Source organism: Hyla sarda, chromosome 3 (genome assembly GCF_029499605.1).
Source record: "Hyla sarda isolate aHylSar1 chromosome 3, aHylSar1.hap1, whole genome shotgun sequence".
Taxonomy (NCBI): domain Eukaryota; kingdom Metazoa; phylum Chordata; class Amphibia; order Anura; family Hylidae; genus Hyla; species Hyla sarda.
Window position 1 is genome coordinate 161694189 of NC_079191.1, and position 18083 is coordinate 161712271.

Consider the following 18083-nt stretch of genomic DNA (forward strand, 5'->3'; position numbering starts at 1 on the left):
GCCCCGGGTTATAGATCGTAGCGGACACATGACGTACCGGTACGTCATGTGTCCTTAAGGGGTTAAAAGATGTCAGAACACAAAGTGCATCACCGCTTGCTTTGTATGGGTTTGCATGGTCACAGACTGGTTAAAGTGCACATTCTGACACTTGAGAACTACCAAACAGTTTCAGTAATAGGAACATGATCACCAGAGCTGGACCATGGGACAATGGTAAAGGATGGCCACATTTGATTGGTTGTTTGTCACTTACCTGAGAAAGAAATGACAGGATGTATTGTGGAAAGAAAACAAGCCAGCAAAGGCTAGTAATGTTCAGCTTGCAAAACCTTGACATCTATGTGGATGTTGCTTTTTCAGATACCTCCTATCTGGTGCAGATCAAGTAAACCCTTTCGACATTGGTATCCACTAATGACAATGACCTTTTTTTTTAGCAGGATAAGGCTGCAAATGTTGTTAAGGAATGGTTTTCATAACATTGACAAAGAATTCAAGGTCTTGTCTTTGCCAAAAAATTCCCTAGTTCTCCATCAAGCATCTGTGGGGTGTGCTGGTGAAACAAGTCTAATCCAAGATGGAGCTCCCACCTTACAAAAAAAAAAAAAAAATAAGGGCATTTTTGTGAATTTCTTAGGGCTACAAAATATACTAGTGGAAAAAAAAGGCTTGTAAGGTTCATTTGTGGACAGGTCTGAGTCGTGTTGGCTGCTTTAGGACCTACACAATATTTGGCAGGTGAAGTTAATGTTTTTGTTGATTTGTATGTACAGATACCTGCTATGCATGAAAGAGTCACAATAATACTGTGCCTATTGTGTTTTAGGTGATAACATACAGACAGCAACCACAGTTGCAAAAAACTGTGGGATGATTCCAGAGGAAAGTAAAGTGGTTCTAGTAGAAGCCAATGCACCTGAGGGCTCTTCTCCAGCTTCTCTCACTTGGAAACTTCTAGAATATCCAGAGGATGAAAATAAAGTTAAAGTAGATACCTTTTTTGTGTCTTAATGTTTTGATTTAAATTAAAAAAGCACTCCAGTTTTTTTTGTTTTTTTTTTGCGCATCTAATGCCAGCTCACCCCAGGAATCCCTTCAGTATCCTTTATTTCATCCCAGCACAGCTGTATCAGTACTTTTCATTACTGCAGCTGGTTCATATGATCCTTATTCTGACAATCAATAAATGCCATATTCTAATGTGTAACTACAGATAATTCTCACCTTGGCCTAAATACAAAGTTCAAATAGCATAAAAATATAGAAAACCTTGGCCATTCTTATGCATATGTTCTCATTGGCTAAACTAAATTATGTCATTAAAATCAATTAAATATTTGGTTATAATGTGAAACTCAGAATTTATAGCCTATTTATAGCATAGTTAAAAAATATATAAACTTTATTAATAGTAATCTATAAAATCTTTAATTATTAATAGGATTGCCACAACAAGGTTGGAGATGAGATGAACAACAAATATCAGAAAACTTATTATCATTTTTCAATAAGTGGAAAGACATATGAAAACCTGGAGAAATATTTCTATGACTTATTGCCAAAGGTAGATCATAATAAAAATTAAAGAATTATACTTGAAATGATTTATCTTAAGGTGACTTCAAATGCAGGGAAGATCAATAAAACGGTGCACCAAAAACAATCTAAAGAGAGGGGAGGGAGGTTGGGTTGTTGGTCCTAGCAGTTGTACCCTGGACCCCCTGCGATCCAAAATTTAAAGGGCTATCCCGGGATTTAAGATTCTTTGAATGTAAGACAGGGCACCAAAGTTAGTCTAGTTGCTAAAATACTTAGCTTACCTGTGTTTGGTGTAATGATTGTAATGTCTGTTTTGGGTTATGTTCAGACTGCCATTTGATTTTGGTGGTCTGAACAGTTTTATGTTCCCTGGCCAGAGTATAGTTAAAGTTATAGTTAGGCTTTTCATCCAATAGCTCTTTGGGTGTGTTTAGATAAGGCCAGCTCAGTCTAGCTTCTGAGTTGTTGATTGACATCCTGTCTTGCTGCTGACATGCTTGACATGCTGCTATGAAGCTGTTGGTGAAACACTGCTTTAGCATGCACTTTGTATGTTCTGGGTTTTAGCCATGGTTATTTAGCATGCTCATTGTAAATTTTAATCTGTGTTTGATTAGTCGGTTTTTAGGATTTATATATCCTTTTTGCTATATGTCTGTTCACACTGTGTTTTCTCTTGTATTCATTTTCTGTGTTAGTACAAGAGATCTCTGTGCTCCATGGAGATTGCATTCTAGTATCAAGACATTCCTGTGTCTTCTTGTGGTTATGGGGTATTTTGTTTATTTCTGTTTAGCAATAGGTCCCTTTTACCTTTGTGTAGGGGACACTGGGGGCATTGATTATTCCCTTTGTCTACCGAAGGTTATCTGCGAGATTGAGCTTATTCCTGTTTTGTTCTTGGAGTCTATTCAGACTCATCCTGTTCTGGTCTGGTATTGCCTCTGCTCTGTATGATATAATTCCTGGAGTCTATTCTGACTCATCCGTTTCCTAGTCTTGTGTCCAGTGAGAAGAGTTTCCCATATTTATATCCTGTTTGGTTGATACAATCTTTGTCCTTTGTACTTGTACCTGTTTGATAACAGTGTTCTGTTAGTATTTATATCCTGTCTGGTATATCTGGTTGTCTAGTAGTTTTCCGTTTCTTGCCTGTGACCAACCATGTATATGTGTTTTTACTCCTCTGCACTTTAGCACAGTTGTCGATACTTCGTTTAGGATGGTTGGGCAAGTAAGCAGGGAGAGTGGTTTTAGGGTCAGTTTAGGGCTCACTCTCCCTGTCTCCCCCTGTCAGTCCTTACACAATGATATTGAATTACTTTGTCTTTCTTTTCCCCTGAAGTATATTTCTTCAACTCTTATCCTTTGTATAGGTGATATGTTTTCCTATATGTTACTACTCCTTTAAGCAGTTTCTGAGCAAAAAAACTAAGTAGGCTTAAAAGGAATAGGAATAACAAAGGCATGACCTTTATCTTCTGGACCATCCTAAGCAATGTTTTTATAACGACCCAGTTGGTACACCATTTTTAACAAGTCCCCAAAAAGAGATAAATTATATACATATTCTTTTATGATTAATTTTATTTGATTATTATATATTTAATAACATCACATCTTCTTGCATTACTATACAGATATTAATGAATGGTACGGTTTTTGCACGAATGTCACCAGGACAGAAATCAACAGTTATTGATGAATTTCGAAAGCTTGAGTAAGTATTTTTATTAAAAGAAATCTGTCTGCTCTATATGCTGCTAAGAACTTCAGACACCATTGGATATCTGTTAGGGTTAAAAAGCACAATCTGCCTTTCCTGCCCTTCCCCCAAAAATGCTCCCTGTCTATCTTCAGGTTGGGTGTGGTCCTGCTACTCAGTTCCATTGAAGTGAATGAAGCCAAGCTGTAATACCACACCCAACCTGGAGACAGATGTGGAGCTGTTTTTAAAATAAATTAGCTCTGTTTTTCTATTCCTGGATAACCCCTTTAAAACAGCTCAGCAGAGCCTCCTTGACATTTGGCTAAGTAAAAACCGTATTTCCTACTGTATATTTGGGAAATACAGCTGAGAGAGTACCTTTATTTTGCAATAATACATTATAAAACACATTTATGACTGACAGAAATCTCTCAGATTTGTCAGAAAGTTGATCAATTTTATATTTTTGATCTGCAATAGTTAAACAAAAGCCATTAAAAACATTGCCACAAAAACATATATAATTAACAATGCATTGATTACCTCATTGTGATCTGTAACACTGCCAGATACCCTCAATAAAGGATCTGGTTTACTAAGGATTTACATTGCCCATGTAGTTAGGAATCCATTAAATGGGCACTCTCATTAAAACTAATTTTTGCTATTGCACACCTTATGGTAAATAAAAAAATCTTTCTAATGTACTTTGTTTAAAAAAATGAAGTTTTCTATGTTTTATTTGTGTTTAAAAAAGCTGCCACTAGGTGTCTCCCTACTTGTCCAGAGCACATTTCCCCCCATCTTTTGCACAGACTTTGGACTCCTGTTGGCCTGGCAGAAGTCCAAAATCAGGAAATGCTGAGGGTGTGTGTGCAGCCTTATCCAATCATAGCTCATCTCACACTGAAATGCTCTGGGCTGTGTGTAGCAGAGTGAGGGAGGAAATTCTCCCCTGTACGGCTTCAGATGATGTCACACCTGCTGGGGAACGCCCCCCTCACAGTCTGTGAATCTGACTGAGATTGAGCAGAAAATAGAGAGCAATATCAAGGTAGAAAACTAAAAAATTATATAAAATAAAGGCATGGGGTGGTTTATCATGATGGGGCAGTGAACTAGGAGGATTATAAAAGTTAAAAAGATCATGACAGGTACTCTAACTACTAGAATGTTGTGCCTTTTCCTTCTAAAGTATTGCATCCATTTCTGTCTTGTAGCTATTATGTGGGGATGTGTGGAGACGGAGCCAATGACTGTGCAGTAAGTCAATATGTTCTACTTTTCTCCTTAATCGCTATGTTATATAAAGCTTTCCTATTATTTTTTTTTACTAATTGTAGAAGACTATATCACTTTCAGGTTTAGCAATAGGAATAGGTATGGATTTGACGATTACAAGTATCATGGATTACAATTAGAGATGAGCGAATCGAAGCTGACAAACCCAATTTCGTTACGAATTTCAGGAAATATTCGATTCACAATGAATGCGAATATCGCTGCGATTCTATCGCGTGAATTGCTTCATTAAACTCCATTTTACAGCGTTCCAGGCTCCAGGGCCTTCACTGCGGCAGGTGATTGGCTGAGAGCAGTATGACTCGCCGACCACCAGCAACCAGGAAGAGGATCGTGGCGGAGACCAGAGCCGGTTACCGGAGGCCGCGGGCAGGGCCGGACTGGGGGTAAAAACCAGCCCTGGAAATTATTGCATACCAGCCCCACCGCACTGTGTCATTGTGCCAGCCAATGGTTGCCAAGCACAGGCGTATCACTTTACAAGGATATATATATATATATATATATATATATATGTATATATATATACATATATATATATATATATATTTACATACACATACCTATATTAATGTATATATATATATATATATAATATATTTATATCTCAAAGAAGAAATACACCACTACTTTGCCAAATGTTTCAGTTAAATGGTATCAGCATCCAAGACTCAATCAAAGTCTGTGAATTCAAAAAGTAAAATGGTGCAAAGTTTTAAAAAGGTTCTATGTAAAAATACAGCATACAAGTAGAATTATTATCACCATACATATGACTATCATACTGTTACAGACCAAATCCTGAGTTATTAAGACCAATACTACATATAATACCAGCATACAAGAAAGAATATTATTACCATACATATTACCATCATACTGACCAAATCCTGTATACTGAGAACAATATTACCAATAATACCAGTATATAAGGAAAATATTATCACCATACATATTACCATAATACAGTTACTGGACAAATCCCGTATACTGAGATTAATATTATAAATATACAAGGGACAAATAATACTGTCACACCAATACTATCATAGAATAACTGAAAAAAATCCATTATGCAAAGATCAAGGTTTACCCCCTACAGTGATCATAGATACCAACACTACACATGCGGTGTAGACTATATAAATGCTTACAGTTACATCCAGAGCATCAAAGGTGATGTTTTCTTTCTTCAGAGTCGTTCACTTTTACTTTTCTTCTCCAACGGTCCTGGCATTACGAAAACGTCTCCTGGCCAGGACTTGTCTCTGCAGAGTCTGACAGACAAACATTTTAGGCTCCTTGTTTCAGCACCATCCCCGCTACTATACAAACTTGCAATCAATATTGTCTCACATAGTAATAGTGTCCCCATATAGCAGTTAGGCCCCCTCGTTGCCCAAAGTTTTAGCCCCCTCTATGTGCCCCCATATTTGTAGCCTCCTCTCTGTGCCCTCAGTTGTAGCCCCCTCTCTGTGCCCCCATAGTTATAGCCCCCTCTATGTGCCCCCATAGTTGTAGCTCCCTCTATGTGCCCTCATAGTTGTAGCCCCCTCTATGTGCCCTCATAGTTGTAGCCCCCTCTCTGTGCCCCCAGTTTTAAAACCCTCTATATGCCCCCATAGTTGTAGCCCCCTCTCTGTGCCCCCTATTTTATACCCCTCTATGTTCCCCTATAGTTGTAGCCCCCTCTATGTGCCCTCATAGTTGTAGCCCCCTCTCTGTGCCCTTAGTTTTAGCCCCCTCTATGTGCCCCATAGCTGTAGCCCCTCTATGTGCCCCAATAGCTGTAGCCCCCTCTCTTTGCCCTCAGTTTTAGCCCCCTCTCTGTGCCCCCATAGCTGTAGCCCCTCTATGCACCCCTATAGCTGTAGCCCCCTCTCTGTGCCCTCAGTTCTAGCCCCCCTATGTGCCCTCATAGCTGTAGCCCCCTCTATGTGCCCCCATAGCTGTAGCCCCCTCTATGTGCCCCCATAGCTGTAGCCCCCTCTATGTGCCCCCATAGCTGTAGCCCCCTCTCTGTACCCCCATAGCTGTAGCCCCCTCTCTGTGCCCCCATAGCTGTAGCCCCCCCTCTCTGTGCCCCCATAGCTGTAGCCCCCTCTCTGTGCCCCCATAGCTGTAGCCCCCTCTCTGTGCCCCCATAGCTGTAGCTCCCTCTCTGTGCCCCCATAGCTGTAGCCCCCTCTCTGTGCCCCCATAGCTGTAGCCCCCTCTCTGTGCCCCCATAGCTGTAGCCCCCTCTCTGTGACCCCATCGCTGTAGCCCCCTCTCTGTTCCCCCATAGCTGTAGCCCCCTCTCTGTGCCCCCATAGCTTTAGCCCCCTCTTTTGCCCCCATAGCTGTAGCCCCCTCTCTGTGCCCTCAGTTTTAGCCCCCTCTATGTGCCCCCATAGTTGTAGGCCCCGACTTCTGTGCTCCACTGCTCCCCTAGTATGGGGTCGGGCAAGATCTACTGTTATGGGCTGTAGGGGCAGTGGAGCACAGAGCTTACTTACTGATTCAGGGCTGGGCAGTATGTTCTCTATGTTGCTCTGTGCTGAGCTCCGGACGTCACGTGTAATGGTCGTCACGTGCCTGCGCGAGGCACGTTTCCTTCCCAACCTCCCGACAGGCACTTCTCCATTAAAGGGACAGCGTCTGCCAGCGGAGAGATAAAATCAGCCTCTCCTTAATGTGACAGCCACTGGCAATAGCAGCAGCCAGGTTATGACTGTCAGCCTGTGTGCAGGCTGCCAAGCACGGGCCGGCTTTATGTTTTTACTGCCGGCAGTATGGGGAACTATTTTTATATTCTGGAATTCTCCTTTAACCTCACAGTCACTTTCTTCGGCATAATATTACAGAGAGGGGCACATAGCTGTGTGTTGCCTCATAAATTTCAACAAGCTGCATCAACTTCATAAACCTTAGCAGAGGAGGCAGGAATAATTTTTCAGCACAATTCAGTGTCTTTGTTCCACAAAAAAAATCATCTACTGGTTATACTAGTCTGTAGGCGGTATAATACCCAGGAGTACATTCCTAACAGTCTGTGACAGAGTACAATTTTTTGTTTAGTACACAGCTTTTTTGGGCTGCAGCACTGTTGTGTACTGCTGGTGTTTTACAAAAATATATATTTTTAAGGGTACTGTAGCGCATATTTCTGCCCTCATCAGTGCATACCGCATACGTACATCTAAGTAGTGTACTATTTTGTACCTGTTAATCTATCAATCGCCTACATAATGTGAAAGGGCAGACAATAGTAATCTCCTGCAGGTGTTTTACAAAAAATACAGAGTTTTTAGGCGTATTGTAGTGCATTTTTCTGCCCTCATAAATGCATACCGCATACCATACACATCCAAGTAGTGTATTATTTTTTACCTGTTATTCTGTCAAGGGCAAACATACTGTGAAAGACCAGGCAAAAGTACTCAGTGGCTGGTGTTGTACTCAGATACTTTTTTAAGTGTACTGTAGAGCATTTTTCTGCCCTCATCAGTGCATACCACATACCGACATCTAAGTAGTGTACTATTTTGTACCTGTTAATCTACAAGGGCCTACATACTGTGAAAGAACAGCTTAAACTAATCCCCAGCTGGTGTTTTACAAAAATACAGAGTTTTTAGGCAAATTGTAGCGCAGTTTTCTGCCTTCATCAGTGCATACCGCATATGTACATCTAAGTAGTGTACTATTTGTACCTGTTAATCTGTCAAGGACCTACATACTGTGAAAGGACAGTCAAAACTAATCACTGGCTGGTGTTTTACAAAAATACAGAGTTTTTAGGCATATTGTAGCACATTTTTCTGCCCTCATCAGTGCATACCGCATACCTACATCTAAGTAGTGTACTATTTTGTTCCTGTTAATCTGTCAAGGGCCTAAATACTGTGAAAGTCCAGGCAAAAGTACTCATCGGCTGCTGTTCTGGACAAATACTGTTTTAAGCATAGCGAAGCGTATTGTACTCCCCTCATATACGCACTAAGTATATCAGGCAGAGAAGTGCCAGGACGTGCACAGAGGAGTAGCAGAGGCCTAATTCCTTCAGGCAGAGGTCGCAGCAGACTAGGGGCGAGTGTCAGTAGGAGTCGCAGTGAGAGGCCTGAGCTCCTGTTATCAGCTAGCGGTCGTGTCCAGACCAGCAACCAATCTGCCGTTGTCGATTGGTTAACACGGTCATCCACTTCATCACAAGTGACATCTGAAACCCCCAGTCAACAGTCGGTGGGTTCCTCAGACACAACCCTCAGTTGGCATGGCCCGGGAGCAGTCCCTTCCCATTGCCTGTGTCCTATGCTGTTCCCTCTCCTACAAAAGTATTTTATGCTGTGGGTTCAGCTACACTAATTACTGAGGACAATCTAAGAGAGGACAGTTAGCAGCTACTGCCCAGCCAAGAAGTGGAGGAGATATCCAACACTTCCTCTGCTAGGCGGGCAAGTAGTGAGGAGGAAAGTGATGTGGGAAGCGCTGTTGCCAGGGTTCAGGGTCCTGAAGCAGAAACTGTTGAGGAACCTGAGGAGGACATTAGTGACATGTAGACACTTGTTGATGATGATGAAGTTGATCGCAATTGGGAGCCAGGTGCAGAAGGGGCTTCATCATCGTAGCATGGTTGGCAGTCAGCGTGGTGGCAGACCACCTGCTTCGTGGCAGCCTACTTTTCAGGGAGGTAGTGGAACAGGGGTTCCTGGAGACGGCGGTACTAGCAGTCATTTAGTGCGGACTGTCGCTGGGAAAATCAGCTACTCAACGGTGTGTGGCAGTTTTTCATCAAGCATCTGGAGGAGGTTCACATAGCCACATGCAAGATGTGTCAGCAGAATGTGAAGCGTGGCCAGGGTCCCAATGTTGGCACCACGGCCCTGCGTCAACATATGCTTCACCACCATTAAGCGATCCGGAGAACCGTTGCTCCGATGTAGGTGTCCAGCCTGCTGCATCACCCAGTGGCACACTGCTCCGTCTTTCAGCCAGCCAAGGCTCCACCACCTCAGCCGAAGGGAGCTGTGTGTCATAGCCTCCTTCTGTAGCTCCAGATGCTCCTGCTCATCCCCCTTTTAGTCAGCCATTGCACCAAAAATCCATCCGCGAAGCCATTTCCAAGAGACAACAGTATTTGCCCACTCATCCAGCGGCGCAGAAGCTGAATGTGCTCCTGTCTAAGTTGCTGGTGCTGAAGTCCCTCCCTTTTCAAGTGGTGGGCTCTGCGCCTTTCAGAGAACTGATGGCTTGTGCCAAGCCAAGGTGGAGAGTGTCAAGCCGTCATTTCTTTGCGAAGAAGGCAGTACCAGCCCTGCACAATTTTGTGGAAGAAAAGGTGGGCAAGTCCTTGAGCCTGTCGGTGTGTACCAAAGTGCACGGCAGCACTGACGTCTGGAGCTGTAACTATGGTCAGGGACAATACATGTCCTTTACGGCTCACTGGGTGAATGTGGTTCCTGCACAGCCACAACCCCAACTTGGACAGGTCACGCCGCTTCCTCCTCCACGCTGTCAGCCCATTGGTCCTGTGACAGTGTGCGACTCCGCCTTCTCATCCTCCACCTTGTCCTCAGCCTCCACTGCTCAGACAAGTCTCAGTGGCCATTCAGCATGCCATGTGTGCAGGTCACGGCAGTGTCATACTGTTCTTCACATGGTTTACCTTGGTGAAAAGAGTCACAAAGGGGAGGAACCGCTAAAAGTCATTCATAAAGAAATCTTAGCATGGCTTACTCCATGAAAACTGGAAATGGGAACCATGGTGAGCGACAATGGGAGGAACATCTTGGCCGCACTGCGACAAAGAAGGGTGAGCCTTGCACCCTGCATGGCACACGTGTTAAATCTGGTTGCCAAGCAGTTCCTGAAGTGTTCCCACCATTTGCAAGACATCCTAACAATGGGAAGGAAACTTTGCATGCACTTCAGCTACTCGTACACCACAAAGCACACCCTCCTTGAGCTGAAGCATCTGAATGGTATCCCCCAACATAGTCTGATTTGTGACGTTGCCACACATTGGAATTCCACCCTCCATATGTTGGACCGACTGTACGAACAGAGAAAAGCCATCATTGATTTATTGATGTTCATAGAGGATAGGGGTACTCACCTGTGTAACTTCAATGTGAACCAGTTGCAGCTCATATGTGACACCTGCCGTTTGCTCTTTGAGGAAGCCACATTATTATTCAGTCACCAAGATTATGGATGAACGACGTAATTCCACTGCTTCATTTCCTACAAGTGTCGGAAAAGATGGCTTGTCAGGGCAATGGAGACGTTGCGCCTACATCTCACGGCCACATGAGCCCTATGGGGGCTGAACTGGAGGAGGAGGAGGAGGGGCACAGTGGAGCACAGTTTAGGTTTTATGAGATGGGCGGTGCTTCTAGTCATCTGACAGGAGAGGAGGAGCATGATCAACTAGAGGACCTAGAGGGTTATGAGGAAGGCGAGACAGAGGACCTAGAAAAACCTGGCAGTATGCAGTGGAGATGGAGGCAGGGAGTCCCTCCGAGTCAATGGCACGATGCATGCTCAGTTGCTTGCATAGTGACCTCTGAATTGTCAATATTCGGCAGCAGGATGACTTCTGGCTCTCCACCTTATTGGACCCTCGCTACCAGCACAAAATGGGGGCCTTTTTTACACCCACTGAGAGGGAGGACAAAATGACCTACTACAGAGAGATCCTATGTAGCCAGTGGGCCGATGCCTGTCGGCGCCATCGTCAAACCACTCACAGGTCTTACCTTCCACTGCCATGGCTTCTGGGGAGGGGTGGGGTGGCAGGAGCAGTACCAGCTCCATCAGTAGCAGCCTGAGTCTACAGTCGCTGATGAGTACCTTTCTTCACCCACATAGTGAAGCAACTCCTCAGCAGCAGGTAGACATGAAGCAGGACCTGAACCAGGAGGTGGTGGCATACCTTAACATGGCCATGCCAACAAACCTTGAAAATCCACTGGACTTCAGGGCAGCCAAACTTTATTTATGGCCGCAACTAGCAGAGTTTGCCCTGGAAAAGCTGTCCTGCTCGGCCAGTAGTGTGCGGCGAGGGCCATAGTAACCCCAAGGAGAACTCACAAAAAATGTGGAGAGACTGACCTTTGTGAAGATGAATCAGGCATGAATCAACAAGGATTTCCACCCACCAATGCCTGATGCATCAGAGTAGATTGACCATGGTTCTATACCAACACTTCACAAATATAGTGTCAAACAGATTTAAGGCACTGCTCCCCATTTACAAACATTTCAGCCACCTTCATCACTGGGTACTGGTATTGCCACCCACCACACCACCACACCACTGCTGCTGCCACTTCCAGGCTGTTTCATTCAGCCACTATATGGGCTCCTTCTGCTTTCCCCACCTCCAGGCTGTGTCATTCAGCCAATATATTATTTTCTGATGCTGCTGGGATTGTCTTGGATATTACCTACAATTTTATGGTAGTACTAGCAAACATACATGCTCAATAAAGATTTCAACATTGATCTTTTAATGTTAGGGGTTGTGAAAGCCTCTTATGTATGCATCCTGCTGCCTGATCCAGGCTGTGTGTTTCAGTAACTACTTGGCTTATTGATGCTGCTGGGCCTGTGCCTAAAAATTTTTGATGTTAGCACTAGCTAACATACATCTTCTATACAGATTTCAATATTCACCTTTTATTGTTAGGGGTTATTAAACCCTCTTGTGTACTTCTGCTGCTGCCTGATCCAGGCTGTGTGTTTCAGCAACTATATGGTTTAATGATGCTGCTGGGCCTGTGTCAAAATTTTTTTGATGTAAGCACTAGCTAACATACATCTTCTATACAGATTTCAAAATTAACATTTTAATGTTAGGGGTTGTGAAGCCCTCTTGTTAACTCATGCTGATTCCTGCTGGAGGCTGTGTGTTTCAGGAACTACTGTGCTTAGTGATGCTGCTGGGCCTGGGCCTTAAATTCTTTGATGATAGCACGAGGTAACATTTCTCTTCAATAGAGATTTCAACATTGATCTTTCAATCTTAGGAGTTATGAAACCCTCTTGAGTACTGCTGCCGCCTGCTCTTGACTCTGTGTTTCAGGAACTACTTGGATTACTGATGCTGCTGGGCTTGGGCCTTACATTTTTGGATGTCAGCACTAGCTTACATACATGCTTAATTGAGATTTAAACATTGATCTTTCAGTGTAAAGGGTTATGAAACCCTCTTGGATACTGCTGATGCCTGTTCCTGACTGTGTGTTTCAGGAACTACTTGGCTTACTGATGCTGCTGGGCTTGGGCCTTACATTTTTGGATGTTAGCACTAGCTAACATGCATCTTCAATAGAGATTTCAACATTCACCTTTTAATGTTAGGGGTTGTGAACCCCTCTTGTGTACTCATGCTGATGCCTGCTCCTGTCTGTGTCATTCAGCAACTACATGGTTTAGTGATGCTGCTGGGCTTGGGCCTTAAATTTTTGGATATTAGCACTAGCTTAAAAACATGCTTAATTGAGATTTCAACATTGATCTTTCAATGTAAGTGGTTATGAAACCCTCTTTTGTACTGCTGTTGCCTGCTCCTGTCTGTGTGTTTCAGGAACTACTTGGCTTACTGATGCTGCTGGGCTTGGGCTTTAAATTTTTGGATGTTAGCACTAGCTTACATACTGCTCCTGTCTGTGTCATCAAGCAACTACATGGTTTAGTGATGCTGCTGAGCCTAGGACATTACCTATACATGTTTATGGTAGCACTAGGTATCATACATCTTCAATTGAAATTTTAAAATTCATCTTTTATTCTTATAGATTTTGAGGCCCAATTGTCTCCTCATCTGCCACCAACTCCAGGCTGTGTCATTCAGACAATATATGATTTACTGATGCTGCTGGGCCTGGGAAAAAAAAAACTTTGTTATGTTAGCACTAGCTACCCAAAATCTTCGGTTTAAATTTCAGAATTCATCTTATAATCCTAGGGATTGTGAAGGCCTAGTGTCTACTCATGCTGCTGCCAACACCTGGCCCTGCAATTCAGCCACTATATGGTCTCCTCATGCTGCCAACACCTCCACACTGTGTCATTCAGCCACTATATGGTTTCCTCATGCTGCCAACACCTCCACGCTGTGTCTTTCAGCCACTATATGTCTCCTCATGCTTCAGCCTCATCCAAGCTGTGTCATTCAGCCACTATATGGTCTCCTCATGCGGCCAACACCTCCAGGCTGTGTCATTCAGCCACTAGATGGTCTCCTCATGCTGCCAACACCACCACGCTGTGTCATTCAGCCACTATATAGTCTACTCATACTGATGCCACCTCCAGGCTCTGTCATTGTGCCGCTCTGCGGCAGTGATTCTAAAAGTGATGCCAGTAATCTGCATGCGTGTTAGAACACAGCAAAGTGTTCTACACCCCTATTGAGGCTCACTGTAGGCCAGAAATAGTCCTTTTTAATATAGATTTGCCGCAAATAAATTCGGATCAAAACCAATTTTTTCGAAAAATTCGGGGAATCGGCCAAATCAAATTTTTCAAAAATTCGCTCATCTCAATCAAAATACGGTAATATAGGAATTACTTCTGGCAAATAAATATGTGTACCTATTTTTTTATTTAATATAAAAAGAAATATTCTTAGTCAAATATTGTGAAATCCTATTGATCTGACTACCCAAATTTAAGTTCAAAATGTCTCTTATGGCGTGCCCTCTTAAAAAAAGTACAGTATATGTAATGCAGGATCAAGTGTCTAATGCGTCTGGTCTCCAACCTGTCTCACTATTTAATTTCTACTGCCCATCAAGTCTTGCCATTTCATTTCTGGTCCCCAGCATGGGCACTATCTAATTATTATTATTTTTTTTTTTTTATCAACTAGTGCATGAAAGTTAAACGGATTTGTAAATTACTTCTATAAAAAAAATCTTAATCCTTCCAGTACTTATTAGCTGCTTAATACTACAGAGGAAATTCTTTTCTTTTTGGAACACAGTGCTCTCTGCAGACATTATGACCTCAGTGCTCTCTGCTGACATATCAGTCCATTTTAGGAACTGTCTAGAGCAGCATATGTTTTCTATGGAGATTTTCTCCTACTCTGGACAGTTCTTAAAATGGACAGAGGTGTCACCAGACAGCACTGTTTTCATGATGTCAGCAGAGAGCTCTGTGTTCCAAAAAGAAAAGAATTTCCTCTGTAGTATTCAGCAGCTAATAAGTACTGGAAGGATTAAGAAGTCATTTACAAATCTGTTTAATTTTCTGGCACCAGTTGATTAAGAAAAAAAAAGCTATCCACCGGAGTACCCCTTTAACTTTAAGACTAGTCCCTCTAAGATTGTGTAAGATTTCTAAAAATGTATCATGCTGTTTCAAAAAATCTGACACAGTTTACACTGTGTGCTCAGTCTACACAACTTCTGTGGTGTTTTAGTTTAAGAATTTTTTTGGGCCAAACACTTTATAAAATTTGGCCATGTCCTTTAAAAAAAAAACAATTGTCTTACATGTTGCAAACAAAGCAAAATTACTTTTGAAAATGTGTTGTTGGCCACCATCGACCTGGTGCAGTCTGCCTCCCAAAAAAGTTCACTTTTGAATATTTCCCCCTATATGTTCCATCTTGCCCGTATATCATTTGCACTTATATTATTTCCTTACGTTTTATCTTAAGATAGAAATGTGTTTCATTTGAAGATTTACTTTTTCTTAGGCATATTTAACCCCTTAAAGGAGTAGTGCAGTGAAACATAACTTATCCCCTATCACTCATTTTAACATCAAATGTATGGTGCAACAGAAAAACATTTCAATTTGTGTGGGGAAATTTAAAAGAAAGTTTTCAAAATGCCATATTTTCTTTTTTCTGTGGGTCAATACAGTACAATTAAAATGATAGCCATGGTTACATGCTTTTCTATTATTGTACATCTTTAAAAAAATCTCAATCTTTTTTAACAAAATATGTATCTTTAAAATCACTCTGATCACCTGTAACTTTCTCATTTTTCAGTATATGGGAGCTGCATGAAGGCTCATTTTTTGCACTGAAATCTGTCTTTTGAATAAAATATGACAAAAAAAGCAGCATTTTTTTTCGGACGTTTATGCACTCGGTGATACCAAATATGTTCAATAATAATTTTTCTATGCTTTTGGGGATAAAATAGGTAAAAGGGGCCATTTTAATTTTATTAGGGGAGGGGCCTTAAACTATTTTTTTTTACACTTTTATAGTCCCCATAAGGGACTATTTATAGCAGTCATTAGATTGCCTATACTGAATAGTGCTATGCATAGGCAAAGCACTGATAAGTATTCTTGGCAATCTTCTTCTCTGGTCTGTTTGATGTCAGACCAGAGGAGAAGACCCGGGGATGATGGCCATGTTGGATGATTAGATCGCTTGCGGCAGTGCTGCGACAGCAATGTCCTGGATATGTATGATTGTACACTTATTCACGTTATATTGATCAAATATATCATGTTATGTATCTAGGCTTTAAAAATGGCGAATGCTGGGATTTCTTTGTGTGAACAAGAAGCTTCTGTAGCTGCCACATTTAACTCACAGATCCCAAACATTTCCTGTGTACCGGATTTGTTGAAGTAAGTGATTTTGATAATTTTAGCCAAACAGACTAGAAACTTATGAAACATTAAAAACTATAGGGCTAAAAAAAATGTTTGCTTGTTTTTGTTTTTTATTTACAGTGATAAAGGACTAATGTGGTGATATCTACTACTGACTGTGTGCAGGGTGTATAAATCAGTTCGTGACACCAGGGTACCATTAACCTACACAATACGAGGTTGAGATAGCTTCTTGTGGGCCAGACACGGGAAATTAATACACTGATGCAAGGTTACAGATAACTATGTTTACTTTGCTGAAGGTATCAGGTCTCAAACAATACAGTATCTTGTGCAGAGGAATGGGCAGAGTGGGACCCGGGGAGCCTGTCACCCTGCAAGTTGTAGTTGCTGTTGAACACAGCTTTAAGATTATTAGCAGCACACCCTGACTTGAAAGACTTAACTTGACTAACTGAAGAAGATATTTTCCCCAAGAGCTATGCTTACCACCAGGCTTTGACATTTACCTGCGCGCCAGGATAAATTGGCATGGCTGTGGAATTTTGTAGTTTTCTTCTCCCTAGGTTTCACCTCACAGTACATCAGCTTACTGGCTGGAACACACTCTTCCTCACTCTCCCTCACTGACTAGAACGAAACTCTAACTGAACTCTTCTACCCCCTACACTACATAAGGGTTAGTTTTGGGGGTCCCCCCCATTGGGGCGACAGGGTCACCAGGTCACTCGCCCCAATCCCTTAAAGGTACAGTGTATAAATTAATATATAACATTACACATCAATATATCACAGTCTAACAGGTCAGACAATGGAGCAGTGGGAACAACATATAGACAGCAGAGTTGCCCGAGGCAATCTTTAGCCCACGGGACAGCTCTTAGTGCTGGGACAACACACTAACAGTAATCTTTAGTTTACATTACATTTAGGCTGGGTCCATACTCATATCGGGCCCTGAGCTGATTACTGTAGCTGGGGGCCTATGCTAATAGCCAGCACTACTGGAATTGTCCTCTATTCGGCGGGTGAAAATGCATTAAGTCTTATGGGCTCTGCTGGGGAATAAAAAACTGTCGGCTATTGGCAGGTGTACCATATTGGGAGATGTCCACTAAGGGAAGTTTTACTGTATCGCAAACCTGAAATGCATTAATAACGTCATTTATCATGAAAAATCTAAGCATTGTAAGTTGCCCTATTGCAAGGCAGTATCCTATACATTAATATATCAGGGTTGGGGCTTGAAAGACAAATTTGCCAATGTACTCCTATGCGTTAGACTTGGTTTCATGAGCCTATTAGAGAAGATGATTCTGAGAGTCTACCCTCTAGCTATGGAAAACATATTGTTCACTTCTGATTCCATCGTAATTTTTGTTGTTATCATATCACATACGTATCCTTAGTAAGATCTAAGACATCATTTGTTGAATCATCCCACAGGGAATAGAGCAATGGCTAGCCCTTAAGTCATCTCCATGGTACTCTGTTGTTGTAGTATGATCCTGGCCTTTAACTTAGATTTATATTTCTGTGCTGCCAATCCCCATAGTATTCAAGGCAGTGATCCCTGTTAATGATGTATACAATTTTGTGTTTCCAACAGGGAAGGACGGGCAGCCATTGTCACATCATTCTGCATGTTTAAATACATGGCTATGTTTGGACTAACGGAATATGTTAACACGTTGCTGTTATACTGGGTAAGATGTTGCTTTTCCATTTCATAATTGTTTGTTACATAGGAATGTTGGTGCTATGGTATACAGTAGTATAAGATAAGGTTTATATCTATGATGACTAAATATGCATCTGCATTTTAAAGTGCACCATAGCATGGTTATGCCTCTTTCTCTTTTTTACCTTTATTTATATTTTCGCCATTGTACAGAGAGTGGCATCACTCACATCAGTTTCTGTGTCTGAAAATTGAATTCCATTCATTAACTACAAA

At 42.1% G+C, this 18083-nt stretch overlaps 1 protein-coding gene across 1 annotated transcript in view; it reads left to right on the forward strand.

Moving 5' to 3' along the window:
• LOC130361838 (probable cation-transporting ATPase 13A4) overlaps positions 1 to 18083 on the forward strand; it is a 135533-nt gene that overhangs the window by 91500 nt on the left and 25950 nt on the right. Inside the window, exons 19-24 of the mRNA XM_056565397.1 lie at positions 830 to 990; positions 1445 to 1567; positions 3183 to 3262; positions 4471 to 4513; positions 16032 to 16141; positions 17736 to 17832. Of these exons, the coding sequence (XP_056421372.1) occupies positions 830 to 990; positions 1445 to 1567; positions 3183 to 3262; positions 4471 to 4513; positions 16032 to 16141; positions 17736 to 17832 (614 nt within the window). The remainder of the gene's footprint in view (positions 1 to 829; positions 991 to 1444; positions 1568 to 3182; positions 3263 to 4470; positions 4514 to 16031; positions 16142 to 17735; positions 17833 to 18083) is intronic.